Here is an 18,771-nt window from a genome sequence, read left to right on the forward strand (position 1 = left end):
TGCGGGACGTATTGCGGTACGTGCTGCACGAGAAAAGCGGACATGTCTCCATGTTTTGCACACGGACACACGGGCCGTGATAACATGGAGACGTGCATAGACCCAGAAATTTAATGGGTCTACGTGTGTCAGTGTCTCTGGTACGTGAGAAAACTGTCAGTACACGTACCGGAGACACTAACGTGTGAAAGAGGCCTTAGGCAGCACAGGAGCGCAATGCCAGGGACCCTGTGTGGAAGACATAGGAACACGTCATTAATACGAAGCAAGAAGGAGGACGGCATGGCAAGAAGGAAGGCGCTTGACCAAAGACACCCCCCTTGGTTCAGAGCGCCTCACAGGAGAGTATAATAAAAGGTGTTTGTCTTCCAGTTCGGTTGGGGTCAGATATAAAGCATTATAGAATGCTGTATGAGGGCTGAAAGTTGATGACCTAATCTCAGTCAAACCTGGCAACAGGTTCGCTTTAAGGCTATGTGCACACTTTGCAGATTCCACTGCGGATTTTTCCGCAGCGGAATTGCAAAATCCGCAGTGAAAACCCATCGCGGTTTTTACTGCGGATTTATCGCGGTTTTTACTGCGTTTTCTTCTGCGGATTTTCAACTGCAGTTTTCTATTGGAGCAGCTGAAAATCCGCAGAAAAGAAGTGACATGCTGCGGAATGTAATCCGCAGCGTTTCCGCGCGGATTTTTCTGCAGCATGTGCACAGCGTTTTTTGTTTCCCATAGGTTTACATTGAAATGTAAACTCATGGGAAACTGCTGCGGATCCGCAGCGGTCAAATCCGCTGCGGATCCGCAGCAAAATCCGCAAAGTGTGAATATAGCCTAAAGAGTCTCTTAAAAACCTGGATGTCAACATAAAAAAAAATAAAATAAAAAAATTAAAAAAAAAGGGGAGAAATTTGCCATGGACCGTCCGGCATGATGAGGCAGGATCACCTCAGGAGCAAGAAAGGAGAATCTGAGGCAAAAAGAAAGCAAGCCGTGAGCAAGGCATCTACTGTTCTGACCACATCTAGCTACTTATGTGGGCAAGCCTTCAGGGCCAGGCTTGGCCCGAGTCACCCTCCAGACCCACAACCACAGATCCTCCTCTAAACCCCTCCTCATCTTATGGTCATCTGATTACGAAGGACTAATAATAATGGTGTAAATGGAAAAACATGATGCAGTTTCTCCCATTTATTGTGCAGAATTTTTTATTTTCAATCGAATACTGAAAGTAATTTTTAAAATCTCACTTAAATTGTATTTTTTTTTTTTATTTCAGCTGTGGTGCAGTTTCTTAAACGCAGCATGTCAATCCTTTTAGGCTAGGTGCACACGTTCAGGATTCTTTGCAGAATTTTCCTGAACAAAACCAGACTTTTTCTGCAAGAAATCCGCTCAATATGGAAACTGCTGGTGGTACCAGCCTCTTGCACGGTACACCAGCAAAACACCGTCGCACCGCACACGATACACCATACGCACCATACACACGATACGACGTATGCAGCCTCTTGCGCAGTTCCACCAGCAGAACGTCGCAAACATGGCGCTGGGATTAGCCGAATGATTCACTGACCGCCGTCATCATTGTACAGGAGGAGTGCATGCACAGTTTTAATGTGACCGCCACTGTCTGCACAAAGATGGTGGCGGTCTGATTTACTGCACCTGTGTGAATTCTGAGCAGGCGGAGTGATTCATTCGGCTGTTCCTGACGGCAAATGCGAAGTGTCTACAGGCAGAGGAAGCCGGTCACATTAAAGGGGGTTTATCACGAATGAAAGTTCATTTTAAAAATTGTCTGTCTGACCGTATACAGAACATACCACATCTCCTGGGCAGGGGAGGAAGCAAAAGTCAATACCAACATTACAGCAGGGGATCAGAGGTTTTCATTTGGTCAGGTAAAATATTTCACTGACTGTTCTTAAACAATATTTTACCTCACAAAATGTATCCTCTGCAATCTCCTGCTGTAATGTCAGTATTGTCTTTTGCTTCCTCCTCTGCCCAGGAGCTGTTGTATGTTCTGTACACGGTCAGACACCGACAATTTTTAAAATGGTACACATTAAGTATTTGTTGCAGAAATTTCTGCACCATTTCTACATCTCTTGGCAGGAGAAACAGCTCAAAATAGGTGCGTTTTTTGCAGATCCCCCCCATTAGTACTGGTGATATCTGCAGCAAAAACACTGAAAGCATAGACAGATGAGCTTTTGCTGCATTTTTGATGTTGCAGAATTTTAGCACCTACTATTTAATATAGGTTACTTGCCAGCTTTAACATGCGTTTATCCCTTTTTGACTGCGTTTGCCTTGTGTCATGTTTTAAATAAAGCCACTGTTTATACTTCCAGGTTTTTCTCCATTGACAAAAAACTTTAACATACTTAGGTGCGGATTTTGGCAGCGGAAATACACTAAATCCATGTGAGTTTATCTGCGGATATTCTGCACATAATGCAAGTCTATGGGGAAATTCTGCACACAAAACTCAACATACCCGTAAGAGAAATGGACGTGCTGCAGATTTGAAACACACAGGTCAGCTGAGTAGCAGAGTGGGCATGAAACTTCTATAAATCTCATCCCCTTTGCTAGAAGTGTTTGACGCAGCAAATACAGTTAAGTCCATATATATTTGGACAGACATTTTTCTAATTTTGGTTATAGACATTTCCACAATGAATTTTAAACAAAACAATTCAGATGCAGCTGAAGTTCAGACTTTCAGCTTTCACTTGAGGGTATCCATATTAAAACTGGAAGAAGGGTTAAGGAGTTTCAGTTCCTTAACCCCCGAAGGTGGTTTGGACATTAATGACCGGGCCAATTTTTACAATTCTGACCACTGTCCCTTTATGAGGTTATAACTCTGGAACGCTTCAACGGATCCCGGCGATTCTGACAATGTTTTCTCGTGACATATTGTACTTCATGATAGTGGTAAAATTTCTTTGATATTACCTGCGTTTGTGAAAAAAATGGAAATTTGGCAAAAATTTTGCAATTTTCCAACTTTGAATTTTTATGCCCTTATATCACAGAGATATATGTCACACAAAATACTTAAGTTACATTTCCCTAATGTCTACAGCAGCACAATTTTGGAACAAAATTTTTATTTTGTTAGGGAGTTATAAGGGTTAAAATTTGACCAGCAATTTCTCATTTTTACAACACTTTTTTTTTTTTTTTTTTTTAGGGACCACATCTCATTTGAAGTCATTTTGAGGGGTCTATATGATAGAAAATACCAAAGTGTGACACCATTCTAAAAACTGCACCCCTCAAGGTGCTCAAAACCACATTCAAGAAGTTTATTAACCCTTCAGGTGTTTTACAGGAATTTTTGGAATGTTTAACCCCTTTCTGACATTAGACGTACTATCCCGTTGAGGTGTGGTGGGCCCGTATGACCGACAGGATAGTACGTCATATGTGATCTATCGCAGCTGACATCCGGCACTATGTGCCAGGAGCGGTCACGGACCACCCCCGGCACATTAACCCCCGACACCAGGGCTGTGGAGTCGGTAAGCCACAGTTGCGACTCCGACTCCTGGATTTTATCAGGTTCCGACTCCGGCTCCGACTCCTTCATAAATGGCCAATTCGTAACAACAAATTTACTGTTGTCAAATATTAACATCGTGCTTATTCAGTTTCTCACCATCATATAAGTTATCAGACCACTTATAGTTTTTGCTCTATTTTTTAGAATACAATTAGAATATAGCAAATAACTTTTAGAAACTTTTCTAAACTAGTTCTTACAGTCTTCCTCTTCTGAGTAGCAGCTGTGAGATGCTTGGAAGACGCACACCAAACATCCAGTCTAGAGGAAGAGCTTGACTACTAAGAATTTGCAACACATTTTCACTTTCAGTTTCATACATTGTAAGTAGGGGGGTTGGGGCAGCATGAGGTTAACCAAGTATAAGATTAGATAAGGGCAGTGGAGAACAGTGACACACAAGAAGTAAAAGGTACCTTCACACTGAACTACTTTCCAAGAACGACAACGATCCGTGACGTTGCAGCGTCCTGGATAGCGATCTCGTTGTGTTTGACATGCAGCAGCGATCAGGATCCTGCTGTAACATCGATGGTCGCTGAAAGTCCAGAACTTTATTTGGTCGTTAGGTCGGCGTGATTCCTCCTGTTTAACAGCAAAAGCAACGATGCCTGCAATGTTTTTTCATGGAGCAACGACCAGCGAGAACGATAAGTACGTCACTCCTGCATCGTTCTGCTGTTGCCGTGTTTGACGTCTCCTAGCGGCCTAAACAGCGACGCTGCAGCGTCGCTAAATGTGACGGTACCTTTAGAAATGTCTATCTCCAGCAGAACTGCTTATCACTGTTGTTCATAGTTCATATATATTTGAGTAACATTTTTAAAATTCATATGAAAGGTCAATTATGAAATATTAATACATTTTTTTTTTTTTTTTTTTTAAAGCTGGAGTCGGAACATTTCTACCGACTCCAACCAAAACTACCTCCGACTCCACAGCCCTGGTTTATACCGTTCCACGTTTGGTAAAATGGATAAAGCAGTTTTATTCTTCGGGTCAGTACGATTACAGCAATACCTCATTTAGATTATATTTTTATTTTTTGGCGCTTTCATACGATAAAAACTATTTTATAGAAAAAATAATTATTTTTGCATCGCTTTATTCTGAGGACTATAACTTATTTTTTCACTGATGCTGTATGTTGGCTCATTTTTTGCGGGACAAGATGACGTTTTCAGCAGTACCATGGTTATTTATATCTGTCTTTTTGATCGTGTGCGATTCCACTTTGTTCGGCGGTATGATAACAAAGGGTTGTTTTTTGCCTCTATTTTCTTTTACAGTGTTCATTGAAGGGGTTAACCTAGTTTTATAGGTCGGGTCGTTACGGACGCGGCGATACTAAATGTGTACTTTTGTTTTGTTTTTTTATTTAGATAGTGGAATGTATTTATTGGAACTTTTTTTACGTGTAAAAAAAAAAAAAAAAAAAAAAAATTTATACTTTTTTACTTTGTCCGGGGGGGGGGGGAAATCATGTCATAGTGACATATCGCTGATCTGACACTTTGCTGTGCAATGTGTCATATCAGCGATCACACAGGCACAGCAGGGAGGCTTGCCAGCGACTGCTCTGAGCAGGCGCTGGTAAGCCACCTCCCGGTGGGACCCGGATGCAGCCCCGCGGCCATTTTGGATCCGGGCCTGCAGGGAGGTTTAAGTAAGATACCCTCAGAGTAACGCGATCACATCGCGTTGTTCCGAGGGTCTCAGGGAAGCACGCAGGGAGCCCCCTTTCTGCGCGATGCTTCCCTATACCGCCAGAAGACTGCGATCATGTTTGATCGCAGTGTGCCAGGGGCGGTCTGTGACCGCTCCTGGCACATAGCTGACACCCGGCCGCGCTCCCCCCGTGAGCACGGCTGATCGCACTGGATGCACTATCCTGTCCTTGGGAATTAAGTCCCAGGTCACCTTGATGGGATAGCATGTCCAATGGGATTAAGGGGTTAACATGTGCCACCCTGTTTTTAAAGGGACCAAAAGTAATTGGACAGATTCAATAATTTTAAATAAAATGTTCATTTCTTGTACTTGGATAAAAACCCTTTGTTGGCAATGACTGCCTGAAGTCTTGAACTCATGGACATCACCAGACGCTGTGTTTCCTCCTTTTTGATGCTCTGCCAAGCCTTCACTGCGGTGGTTTTCAGTTGCTGTTGGTTTGTGGGCCTTTCTGTCTGAAGTTTAGTCTTTAACAAGTGAAATGCACAATTGAGTTTAGATCAGGTGACTGACTTGGCCATTCAAGAATATTCCACTTCTTTGCTTTAATAAACTCCTGGGTTGCTTTGGCTTTATGTTTTGGGTCATTGTCCATCTGTAGTATGAAACGACGACCAGTTTGGCTGCATTTGGCTGGATCTGAGCACACAGTATGGCTCTGAATACCTCAGAATTCATTTGGCTGCTTCTGTCCTGTGTCACATCATCAATAAATACTAGTGACCCAGTGCCACTGGCAGCCATGCATGCACAAGCCATCACACTGCCTCCGCCGTGTTTTAGGGCAGTCCCACACGTCCAGATAATTCCGGTACCGGAATTATCCGTGTCCCCGTGCGTTTCTGTGGCACACGTGCCGCCCGTGTGCCCACTGGGTACCACATGCACCGTGCAGGAGACAGCGCTAAAGTTTAGCGCTGTCCTCTGCATCTGGTGCTGAAGCCGCGATTCATATCTTCTCTGCAGCAGCGTTTGCTGTAAAGATATGAATAATCCTTTTTTTTTTTGTTTCTCGTGTTTAAAATAAAGGTCAAGGCTCATTTACAGTAATGAATATGCGGCTCCACCCCTATGGGAGGTGGAGCCGCATATTCATGACTGTAATCGGCGGCCCCACGTGACCGCTCATACAGTAGAAGGTGCGGCCAGGACAGGAAGCAGCGCCAGCCAGCGAGGGAGCCGGGTAAGTATTTTAAGAACAGCGGGCGGGCGCACAGGGAGTGGGAGGGGGGAGGGGACCTGGACCTTTATTTTAAACACGAGAAACAAAAAAAAAAAAAGGATTATTCATATCTTCTTTACAGCAAACGCTGCTGCAGAGAACATATGAATCGCGGCTTCAGCACCATGTGGGGTGGACAGCGCTTACTGTAGCACTGTCTCCTGCACGGCACACAGACGTCTGTGTGCGGTACGTGTTTTACACGGACCCATTGACTTTAATGGGTCCGTGTAGTCCGTCCGCTCCCAAGAACACTGACATGTCTCCGTGTTTGGCACACGGAGACACGGTCCGCAAAAAATCAATGACATCTGCACAGATGCATTGATTTGAATGTGTCTACGTGTGTCAGTGGCTCCGGTACGTGAGGAAACTTACCTCACGTACCGGAGCCACTGACGTGTGAAACTGGCCTTACAGATGTGGTATGCTTTGGATCATGAGCTGTACCACGCCTTCGCCATACTTTTCTTACCACCATTCTGGTAGAGGTTGATCTTGGTTTCATCTGTCCAAAGAATGTTTTTCCAGAACTGTGCTGGCTTTTTTAGATATTTTTTTTTTTTTAGCAAAGTCCAGTCTAGCCTTTTTATTCTTGATGCTTATGAGTGGCTTGCACCGTGCAGTGAATCCTCTGTATTTACTTTCATGAGGTCCTCTCTTTATGGTAGAGTTGGATATTGATACGCCTACCTCCTGGAGAGTGTTGGTCACTTGGTTGGCTGTTGTGAAGGGGTTTCTCTTCACCATGGAGATTATTCTTCGATAATCCACCACTGTTGGCTTCCATTGGTGCCCAGGTCTTTTTGCATTGATGAGTTCACCAGTGCTTTCTTTCTCAGGATGTACCAAACTGTAGATTTTGCCACTCCTAATATTGTAGCAATTTCTCGGATGTTTTTTCTGTTTCTGCAGCTTAAAGGGAACCGTTCACCTGAATTTGGCGGGACCGGTTTTGGGTCATATGGGCGGAGTTTTCAGGTGTTTGATTCAACCTTTCCTTACCCGCTGGCTACCCTACTATGGAGGACAGAGAATGAACTTCAATCCAATATTGCGGCCAGCATGTAGCCAGCGGGTAAGGAAAGGGTGAATCAAACACCTGAAAACTCCGCCCATATGACCCAAAACCGGTCCCGCCAAATTCAGGCGACAGGTTCCCTTTAAGGATGGCTTTGTTTCACCTGCATGGAGAGCTCCTTTGTCCGCATGTTTACTTCACAGCAAAACCTTCCATATACAAGCACCACACCTCAAATCAACTCCAGGCCTTTTATCTGCTTTATTGAAAACGACATAACGAAGGGATTGCCCACACCTGTCCATGAAGTAGCCTTGGAGTCAATAGTGCAATTACTTTTGGTCCCTTTAAAGGGAAAATGTCACCTTTGTAACTTTGTAAATGTCACCCAGGCATTTGTAACTAAAAGAGCCACCTTGTGCAGCACTAATGCTGCATTCTGACAAGGTGGCTCTTTTAGTTATTGGTGCTATAACTTCAGAAATAATACATTTCATAATTTGTCTTAAATATCTTGAATCAATCCTGGAGGTGGGTCTTTCCCCCTCTGCTGCAAATGCAGCACCACCGTCACTCATGTCCTCTTGCGCCGCCTCCTTAGTGCTGTTTTCAGATGAGCCTGCGCTCTTTTCTCATGCTTTGGGCAGGCGCAGTGAGAGCTGCCCGTCCTCTGTCCTCATTTGCAGTCTAGCTGACTGCGCCTGTGCGGCCGCGCTGCCTGAGATCCCACCCTGAAGTCCTCTGATTTATTCTCACTGCGGGGCTGGGATTCCTGGGCATGCGCAGTGCATATCTAAGCCTCTCACTCATCTCCCTCCGCCTTCTACAGAGTGTTCAGCACATGCCCAGAAATCCCAGCCCCGCAGTGAGAATAAATTAGAAGACACTGCGGGGCGGGATCTCGGGCAGGGCAGCCGCACAAGCGCAGTCAGCTAGACTGCAAATGAGGACAGGACGGGCAGCGCTCACTGCTGAGAAGGCGGCGCCCGGAGCACATGAGTGACGGCGGTGCTGCGTTTGCAGCAGGGGGGGAGAGGGGGAGACCCACCTCCAGGACTGATTCAAGGTATTTGAGACAAATTATAAAATGGATTATTTTTGAAGTTACAGCACCAATAACTAAAAGAGCCACCTTGTCAGAAAGCAGCATTAGTGCTGCACAAGGTGGCTCTTTTAGTTACAAACGTCTGGGGGGGGTGTGACAGATTCCCTTTAAAAACAGTGTGGAACATGTTAGGCTATGTGCACACGTTGTGGATTTGCTGCGGATCCGCAGCGTTTCTTTCCGCGCAGACACGCTGCAGATCCGCACTGATGTACAGTACGATGTTATTCAATGGGATAAAAAAAATAGCTGTGCAGATGGTGCGGAAAAATCAGTGCGGAATTGCTGCGGATTTCAAGCAAGTGCATGTCACTTTTGTGCGGATCTGCAGCGTTTCTGCACCCCTCCATGTTAAAAATCCACAGTGGCAAAAACCATAGAAAATCCGCACAAAATCGACATCAATTCTACATAAAAACCGCGGCTGTGGATTCTGCCAGGAGATGTGGATTTTGTGCAGAAAATTTTGCACCTCTTTTCCTACTTGTGCACATAGCTTTAAGGAGCCGAAACTCCTAAACCCTTCATCCAATTTTAATGTCGATATCCTCATAAGAAAGCTGAAAGTCTGAACTTCAACTGTATCTCAATTGTTTTGTTTAAAATTCACTGTGGTAATGTCTATAACCAAAATTAGAAAAATGTTGTCTTTGTCCAAATATATATGGACTTAACTGTATATGCAGTGTCAAAAATGCATGAAAAGCTTACCGTGGGAAAGTGGCCCAAGTAAAAAAAAAACTAAACAAATAAGTAATGAGCGCATGAGACTTGACGATTCTCATTCACTTTGCTGTCATCAGGAAACCCTTCAGGTTGTGATAAATTGATGCAGGAAGAAATAAAAAGTGCATAAATAACACGTGCTGCCCAATCTGTGGGTAGCATACATCAGGCACTAGCTCTATGAACTCAGCCAGGTATGTTTGAGTGTGAAATGCCACTGATAGTCATCGGCGACGGAGAGCACAAAGTAGACAAGTAGGACAGACGGGTCCACAGCCTCCGGGTGCGTGTCCACTGTCCGGATTGACAGACTTTGGGCGGAGTGGAAAGCGCCTCCACCCAAAGCGCTGCCCCCTTCTGTACACACGGTGATTCCGGATGTGTTCATTGCACACAGTGGGCAGCACGGTGGCACAGTGGTTAGCACTGCAGCCTTGCAGCGCTGGGGTCCTGGGTTCTAATCCCACCCAGGACAACATCTGCAAAGAGTTTGTATGTTCTCTCTGTGTTTGCGTGGGTTTCCTCCGGGCACTCCGGTTTCCTCCCACATTCTAAAGACATACAGATAGGGATTCTAGATTGTGAGCCCTATTGGGGACAGTGATGATAATGTGTGTAAAGCGCTGCGGAATATGTTAGCGCTATATAAAAATAAAGATTATTATTATTATTGCACACATCCGGAGCCGCCGCACTCTATACATAGACTGTTATTTACATTGCAGAGACGGAGCGTCGCCACAAGGTTAACAGACATGCTGCAGTCTAAAAAGACGCGCCACATGTCCGGAAACGCAGGGCCGTAGAACGCATATTTGCAAGCATAGAGGAGACGGGATTTCATAAAATCCCCTCCACTATGCTGTAACATCTGGATGCTGCGGGTTAAACGCAGCGTACAATCTGCAGCTAATCCGGATGTAATCCAGCCTGTGGACACATACCCTAAGTGGCGCTTCACACAAACATACCTGACTGCGTTCATACAGCCAGTAACTAACATACTGCCCACAGATTAGGTAGCATGCATTAGGTTCTTTTTAACCCCTTCATGACCTTGGGATTATCCGTTTTTCCGTGTTCGTTTTTCACTCCCCTCATTCCCAGAGCCATAACTTTTTTTATTTTTCTGTCAATATGCAATGTCGCAGCGACCAAAAAAAAACGTAATCTTGGCATTTCAAATTTTTTTCTCGCTACGCCGTTTAGCGATCAGGCTCTTTTTTTATTGATTGGGCGATACAAAATGTGTATATTTGATTTTATTTTTATGGTTTTATTTTGAATGGGGCGAAAGGGGGGTGATAAACTATATTTTTTTTTAGTTATTTCATTTTTTTTTTTTTAAAAACATACAACTATACACGTCATCCCCTGACCTTACCCCCGCTGTACTACAGAACGCCACTGACTGTCTGCAGTCTCCATCATCCATCATCATTCAACATCGTCCGCTCTCTATCTGAAACTCAACCTCTCCAAAACTGAACAACTTCTGCTCCCGCCTTCTACTAACCTCCCTAAATCTGACATTTCCCTCTCCGTGGGTGGCACCATAACAACACCCCGGCAGCAGGCACGCCGTCTGGGTGTTATGTTTGACTCCGATCTCTCCTTCACCTCCCACATGCAATCTCTTGCCCGCTTGTGCCGCTTACACCTAAATAACATCTCTAGAATCCGCCCTTTTCTCACCATGGAGACAACAAAAACCCTCACTGTCGCCCTGATCCACTCCCGCCTGGACTACTGCAACGCTCTATTAATTGGCCTCCCCCTCACTCGACAATCCCCTCTCCAGTCCATCCTTAATGCGGCAGCCAGGGTTGTCCATCTGGCAAATCGTTACTCAGATGCATCCGCTCTTCGCCAGTCACTACACTGGCTGCCCATTCATTGCAGGATACAATTCAAAGTACACGTTCTCACCCACAAAGCTCTCCACAGTGCAGAACCCACATACATCTCCTCCCTCATTTCGGTCTATCAGCCTAGCCGACCGCTGCGCTCTGCAAATAACTTTCGGCTAGCCTCTGCACTAATCCGTACCTCCCACTCCCGACTCCAAGACTTCTCCCATGCTGCGCCAATCCTCTGGAATGCTCTACCCCAAGATATTAGGACCATCCACAACTTGCATAGTTTTAGGCGCTCGCTCAAAACACATTTGTTCAGAGCGGCCTACCATGTTAACTAATCAAAGTCATTTCATGTTTGTGTGTGTAGCCCCTTCACTATCTCCATCTACCCCCTCACATCATTGTAAATACACACCTGTACTTTGTATCTCCCCCACCTCATTGTAGATTGTAAGCGCTCACGAGCAGGGTCGTCTTATTTTGCTTTACTGTATTGTTAACGTTGTTACCTATGACTTGTGTTTGAAACTGTTAAACTGTAAAGCGCTGCGCTATATGATAATTATTACTACTTTTGCCATGCTTCAATAGCCTCTATGTAAGGCTAGAAGCTGGCACAACTCGATCGGCTCAGCTACATAGGAGCGATCATCAGATCGCTCCGATGCAGCTGAATTACAGGCTTGCTGGTGGCGCGCACAGCAAACCTGCATCAGTAACCATAGAGGTCTTCAAGGAACTCTAGGCTTACTATCCTGATGCATCGCTGACCCCTGATCATGTGATTTTTTTTTATTTTTTTTAAGGGAACCTGTTATCCCCAAAATCGAAGATGAGCTAAGCCCACCAGCATCAGGGGCTTTATCTACAGCATTACAGAATGCTGTAGATAAGCCCCCAATGTATCCTGAAAGATGAGAAAAAGAAGTTTTATTATACTCACCTGGGTGGGCGGTGCGGTCCAGGGCCTCCTATCTTCATAGGATGATGTCCTCGTCTTCACGCTGCGGCTCCGGCCTCTGACCTTACCCAGCGCCTGCGCACTGCAGTACTTTGCTCTGCCCTCAACAGGGCAGACAAAGTACGCCTGCGCCGGAGCGTGAAGACAAGAAGAGGACGTCATCGTAAGAAGATGGGAGGCCCTGGACCACGACGCCCATTGTACGGGGGACCACCCCTAGGTGAGTATAATCTAACATCTTTCTCATCTTTCAGGATACATCGGGGGCTTATCTACAGCTTTCCAGAATGCTGTAGATAAGCCCCTGATGCTGGCGGGCTTAGCTCATCTTCGACTTTGGGGGTGACAGGTTCCTTTTAATCTTTATTTTCAGTTTTTAGTTAATGATATGCTCGTGTCCTAAGGCCGGGTTCATGTATGTGGTGCTCCGATTAGATATTCATAATGCAGAATGCTGACAGGTCACTGCTCCCTCAGTGACCTGCCCCCTAGTTTGCATAATGAATATACTAATGCGTGTAATTGAAATAAAAAAGCATGTCACTTAATCAAAATGGCAGCGCCTGCTCACTCTCTTATCGGTTAGAGCCTATTATCTTCCTGTGTTTCAAATAAGAAAAAAAAAACACCATCAATATGGCGCCATCGGGTGTGCCTGCGCATTAGCATATATCATGTTCAGATAGATGCTAATGCGCTAGTGCCGCCACCGGCTCCTTGTTGCTGCAGCCAAAAAAAAAAAAAAAATAAGTACATTACAAGAAAATGGTGCCGGCGCTTGAGCAGTAGCATCTCGGTACGTGAGAGGCTAATGCGCAGGTGCACCCGACGGCACCATATTGAAGGTGATTTTTCTTTGAAACACCGGAATAGGCGCTAACCGATAAGAGAAAGTGCGCAGGTGCCGCCATTTTAAGTGACAATTTTTTTATTTTATTTTTTTTAAATTCATAAATTAGTATATTCATTATGAAAACTAGGGGGCAGGGTATTGAGAGAACAGTGACCTGTCAGCAATCTGTATTATGAATATATAATCAGAACACCACATACATGAACCCCGCCTTAAGAAATGCACATATCATTAACTAAAAAAAGATTAACAAGATAGATTTCATCAACCAAGGTATTTTATTCAGTATAATGGCACCGACTTGACACGGTGTAGATTTCTGTGCACAATCCTGCTGTCAGGTTCCCTTTAGGTGCCATAACACAGCGAGAGAATTTTGGAAGGAAAAAAAAAAAAAAAAAGTATAAGGCTGGGTTCACACTGCGTTCTAGCAGTCTGTAAGACGGACTACGTTACACTGCGGCATAAACGCGGTGTAAAGTAGTCCGTTAAGGCCGCCATTAATTTCTATGTCGGATCCATCACTAGCGCAACGGGCGTGCGCTAAGGATCTGTCCGGCATTGAGTGACGGACCCTGAGACGCGGGCTGCAGCGTTTCCGGGTCCGTCACTGCTAGCGCAGATAGAGCATCTGCTAGCCCTACCTGCGCTAGCGCAATGGAGAATGTCGGCACTTGCGTCAGCAGCCCGTTCACGTAGGTGTTGAATGGGCTGCTGTTTAACGCAATGTGAACCTGGCCTTAAACACCAAAGTAAATATATTTCGAAAAGGTGCTATTGACATGAAATTCTCACCAGATGTCTAACAACCCATCCAATCCACACTGGCAAAGAAATCAAACCATAGAGGTCCACTTCAAGGACAACCCCTTCTCGATGCCCACACTTGGTCCCAATAAAATAAAAGTTTATACTCCCCTCCTGATGCCGTTCCCGCGGTGTCGACACACTTGTTCCCGGGGCTCTAGTGCAGTTGAATGACACGTGTTAACCCAATCAGACCTGGAGTTACTGTCCCCGCCTTCTGTCAAAATTGAACATGACGTCAGATCAGCTGAAGCCCTAACATCCTCTTGCCATCATACTGATGGCATTGACTTAAGAATTTCTAAACCACTGTTGAGGCCATAATCTGGAAGCAGAAAGAACAATTTCACCTCTGACATTTTGCACCGTTTTTTCTTCATATGTTCAATATCTTTTCCCTGCATCATTTCTCATTATTACACAACTTACTTTATGGATATCTATGGTGTGATTTCTTTGCCTGTGTGGATTGGATGGGTTGTTACTGATATCTCGTGAGAATTTCATGTCAATACCACCTTTAGAAATAGATTTACTTAATTGTAATATGCTCAATCGTTATCGACAACATTAATATACAGAGGCGTGTTTTTTTATGGAACGAGTTAGTTTTGAAGGACAATTCACTTAATTAAATAATGTAGTGGGGAAAATTTCATGTGGTGAAATGGTTAAAGAAAACTAATTCTACCTGTTAAGGGTTTTGTTTTTACTGCAATCATTATGGTAAGAGTGAACTAGAAACATGATTACTCAAGGTAAATATGATAACAGCGATACCAAGTTTTAAACAATTGCTTTCACATATTTAAGCAACAAAAAAAGCTCTAAGGCTAGGGTCACATTGCGTTAGGGCAGCCCGTTTAGCGCATAGCGCTACGGACTGCGCTAACGCAATGTCCCAAAAGGGATCGCGTTAGCCGATCCTGCTAGCGCAGACCCCCGATCTGCGCTAGTGAGGAACGGACCACGAACACTGCAAGCAGCATTCGCGGTCTGTCACTCAAATGGCGGCACATCGCTAGTGCACGCCCAATGTGGGCGTGCGCTAGCGATTCGTTCGCCATTACAGGCTATGGCGGCGTTAACGGACTAAGTTACACCGCGGTGTAACGTAGTCCGTTAAACGCGGTCACATAACGCAATGTGACCCTAGCCTAAGGAGGAGAAAAAACAGCAAATTTGCAGAAAAACTAAACTATTTGTGTAACTTCTGGTTTAAATAATTTTAAACTTTTTAGATTCGACTAAGACAGTAATAAAACTAATATATTACCAGATGGTTTTTGTTTTTAACTTAGAATGGAGGTGTGTGCAAATTGAGGTTTTAAACTTTTTTTTTTTTTTTAATACTTATTTTTATATATATTTTTTCATCTCCTTAAGAACTTGAACCCACAATTGCTTACACTATACACAGCAATCAGGGCTGTGGAGTCGGTGCCGTAGCACAATTTGGTGTCATGGAAATTGAGGAGTCGGAGGTTTGGCTTACTGACTCCACAGCCCTGACTGCAATATTATCTAATGTTTCAAGATAATCAGACACAAGTTGGACTTTCAGGATGCCTCTAACCTATTTGATAACACATTACCACCCTGTGGCTGAATTGCCCATGTACTGTAGTAAGTTAGCCTTTTAAATGTCACTGCTGTCAGCGATTGACAGCAACAAAGAGCTAACTATGGCCACCGCTGTTACATGGAGAGGTCTTTGTAAAAGTTGGCATCTGCCAAGTATGCTGTGGGCTCAATTTGAACTCGCTAAATACTTGCCCTATGGGCATATAACAACTTGGCCTTTTACTGGCAATGAAGTGTATTTGGAACCATTTATATCAGTCAATGAACAGTCCGGTTTCTTGCGAGATTGCCATTCTTTAGTTCCTTTAGCCCAACAAAAACCTGGAAGTCTACTAGTGTAAATCCAGCGTAACTAGTTAACAGGGCAGAAGAGCACCTTCTCATGACAGTCACTGGTGGGGCCTGGACCTGCCAAGAGCAAATAGTTTTCCCACAACAGAGGTTACCCAGAGCTGCTGCCTTCATTCACTACCAGATTACCAGTGCTATGTATACCGTCCTTCTGTCTTCTCAGCACCCACAGCTGTCAGCTGACTTACACCTAGTAGGATTGGAGAAACTTCAGAGCAGTGACACCAAGAAAAATGACTGCAGGTCCAGGAGCAGCCATCCTTAAGTCATAGATGTGCTATTGACACTCAAGGCAGTTGGGCAAAATTGCCATCAGCTTCGCTGTGAACAATGTAAGGGTATGTTTCCATGTTGCATATTTACTGCGATTGGATGCTGCAAACAGCGGCAGCATCCAGATGTTACAGCATTATGAAGGAGATTTTATGAAATCCCATCTCCACTACGAGTACAAAGACACAGGTGACAAACTTGCGCATATGCACATGCGGCGCGTCTTTATAGACCGCAAAGTAAGTTAGAAAATGACCCGTGATGGAGACCGCTACATCATCTGAGGTCATTGCCAGAATGCATTATTGGGACCGGAGTATCACGAGGAGCGGGAAAACTGCTGGGGACACCGGAAGGTGAGAATATTATGATTTTTTATTTTTAATGTTCTATCTTTTTACTATTGATGCTGCATAGGCAACATCAATAGTTAGAAGTTGGTCACACTTGTCAAACACTGACAATGTGACCAACCTGTCAATCAGTTATCCAAGCAATGCTACAGATCGCTTGGAAACGATAGCATTCTGCAAGCTAATTACGCTTGTAAAACGCTAGTGTTTAGCGGGAATACGCATGCCAATTACGCTTGCGATATACCCACGGAAATACGAGGGCCAACACAGCCGTGACATCTTTGTTAAACATTTCATCCAAACTGCTGACAATTTGTGAGGTCTGAACACCGCGTCCTACGTGATCACCGGACGAGTGAAAGCCAACGATGGCGCTCCCCAGGACATTGATAGAGAGCCAGGCACAGCTGTACCATGTGACCAGTGGAGGGAGTGCACTGGGGCCCCTGTGAGAACGGCCGTGGGGCCCTCGGCAGCTGGGATGGCCTCCTGGGCCGCAATATACCGAGTCACATAGGCCTGCAGTCAGGAAGTGAAGCCAAGGAGGAAGTCCCATTAGTAGAGACGTAGCAGCAGTGAGGGGCTCGGGGCCGGGAAAGTGAAAGCAGCGGCCCCGGCGCCCTCCACACGTGAGCGGCCCGCACCCGGCGGCGGCGGCTGTGCTAGTGTGCGGCAGCGCCGCCATCTTACACTGCGGGCTGAGCCATGGGAGGGAGCAGCAGCCTGTACACGACGGGGCAGAGCGGCCGCCACAGCCAGGGCTCGGCCAGCGCGCAGTGTGGGGGATGGGAAGGCGCCCGCCGAGCACAGACCCGCGAAATCCGCCTCTCCTGCCCGCCCGACTAGTGTGAGGGGCCGGCGGCGTCTGCTGCTGCGCAGGGCGGCCAGGCCCGGGCCGCACTCCCGCCTCCGCGTCACACACCCCGCCAGCACACGGCCCGCCGACCCTCACCTTGTGGATCCGCTTCAGCGCCATGATGCTCTCGCTGCTGCCGGTGCCGGGCGGGTATTCGGGCGAGCTGGGCGGAGGAGGAGAGAGTCGAGGAAGAGGCGGAGAAAGAGGAGGTGGTGCTGCCCCCCCTCCAATATCCGGGACACGCTACAACCCGGAGCCGCCCACACACGTCGTAAGCGCGGACTGCAGGCGGGCGTCTCCCAACCGCTGGCACCGGCCGCCTGTGCGATTAGTATTGCTCGCCCCTCCCCCGTTCTTCCGCCTCTGTCCTCAGCTCGTCGCCACCACCTTCTGGCTACCCCGGCCACGCACACCTCTACGTCACAGGCTGAGCTGCGGCTGGAGCTGTGCGGCGCGCTCTCTTCCTTCTCACGTAAGACACGCCCATTTGGCGTCACGTGAAGCGTACGGCACCAGCTTGTGGGCGGGGCCGGCGGACGTGCGCGCGCCCGAGGCTTGAGGTGGTTGACAGCTGTGGGAAGAACAAAACATGGCAATGTGTGAAAAGTGATGTCACGCTGCGGGTACGAGCGGAAGCGGCGGGACTCGCAGCCTCAGCTTTTATCTTCGGCTACTCCGCTTTCATGACGGAGTCCGGTGTTATGCAACGAGGTGCGGCAATGCGTCACCGGCTGAATGACGTGGCCCCCGACTGGGAATTGTGCTACTAGTGTGACTCTGCAGGCTGTGGGACCTAGGCGCTTGGTACACTGTGTGTTACTGAGCGGAGGAGGGGCGTGAGGCGCGCAGCCTGACCCAGGCGGACAGCACGGCCCGTGCACCCGCTACGGCGCAGAAACGTCCAGAAGAGCGCGAGGTTGTAGCTAGGCGCGAGCCCGGAGTGGGCGTGGCCACAATGTGACGTCAGCGCAGAGGCTTGTAACCGTCCTGGGGGCATTGCGCCTTGTGTGCCAGTGGCGGGAGAGCCACGAGCTGTGCGCGCTGCCAACGGCGGTGTCGGGGGCCTTCCTATAGGTGCTCTAATGTGTCCGTCTGCCTTATGGAATGGCCCTCTAATAACATGGCTGCACTGCACGCTCACAGGACAAATAGCCTGACTACATAAGCTATAGTAGTGTTACAGAACGTTGTCAGTCACGTGACCTAGTGCTGCTAATATGGGGGCATGTACACTAACAATGAGCCATTGCCCCCTGACTATAGACAAAGTAGATAAAAATGGCTGTGCCCAGGAGACACGTTACCCACATAGGAAAAACCATTACTTTATAGGAAACCTGTAATCTGATTCATGCTGCCCAAACCCCGGGCTCCATGACACGGACGGGGACCTCGATTCTCTGAAATGGTCTTTTGAGGCTCCAGCCAGTGACAATGAGACTAATCTGGCCCCAGCACTCCTGATGCCTAGTGTCTGCTTTCTCCCTAT

At 46.5% G+C, this 18,771-nt stretch overlaps 1 protein-coding gene across 1 annotated transcript in view; it reads right to left on the reverse strand.

Moving 5' to 3' along the window:
* The window catches only part of UBE2D3 (ubiquitin conjugating enzyme E2 D3), an 83,873-nt gene extending 66,102 nt beyond the window's left edge, over nt 1-17,771 (reverse strand). Inside the window, exon 1 of the mRNA XM_069743647.1 lies at nt 17,379-17,771. Within this exon, the coding sequence (XP_069599748.1) occupies nt 17,379-17,402 (24 nt within the window). The 5' untranslated portion in view covers nt 17,403-17,771. The remainder of the gene's footprint in view (nt 1-17,378) is intronic.
* Between the last annotated feature and the right edge of the window lie 1,000 nt (nt 17,772-18,771).

Source organism: Ranitomeya imitator, chromosome 1, assembly GCF_032444005.1.
Source record: "Ranitomeya imitator isolate aRanImi1 chromosome 1, aRanImi1.pri, whole genome shotgun sequence".
Classification (NCBI taxonomy): Eukaryota; Metazoa; Chordata; class Amphibia; order Anura; family Dendrobatidae; genus Ranitomeya; species Ranitomeya imitator.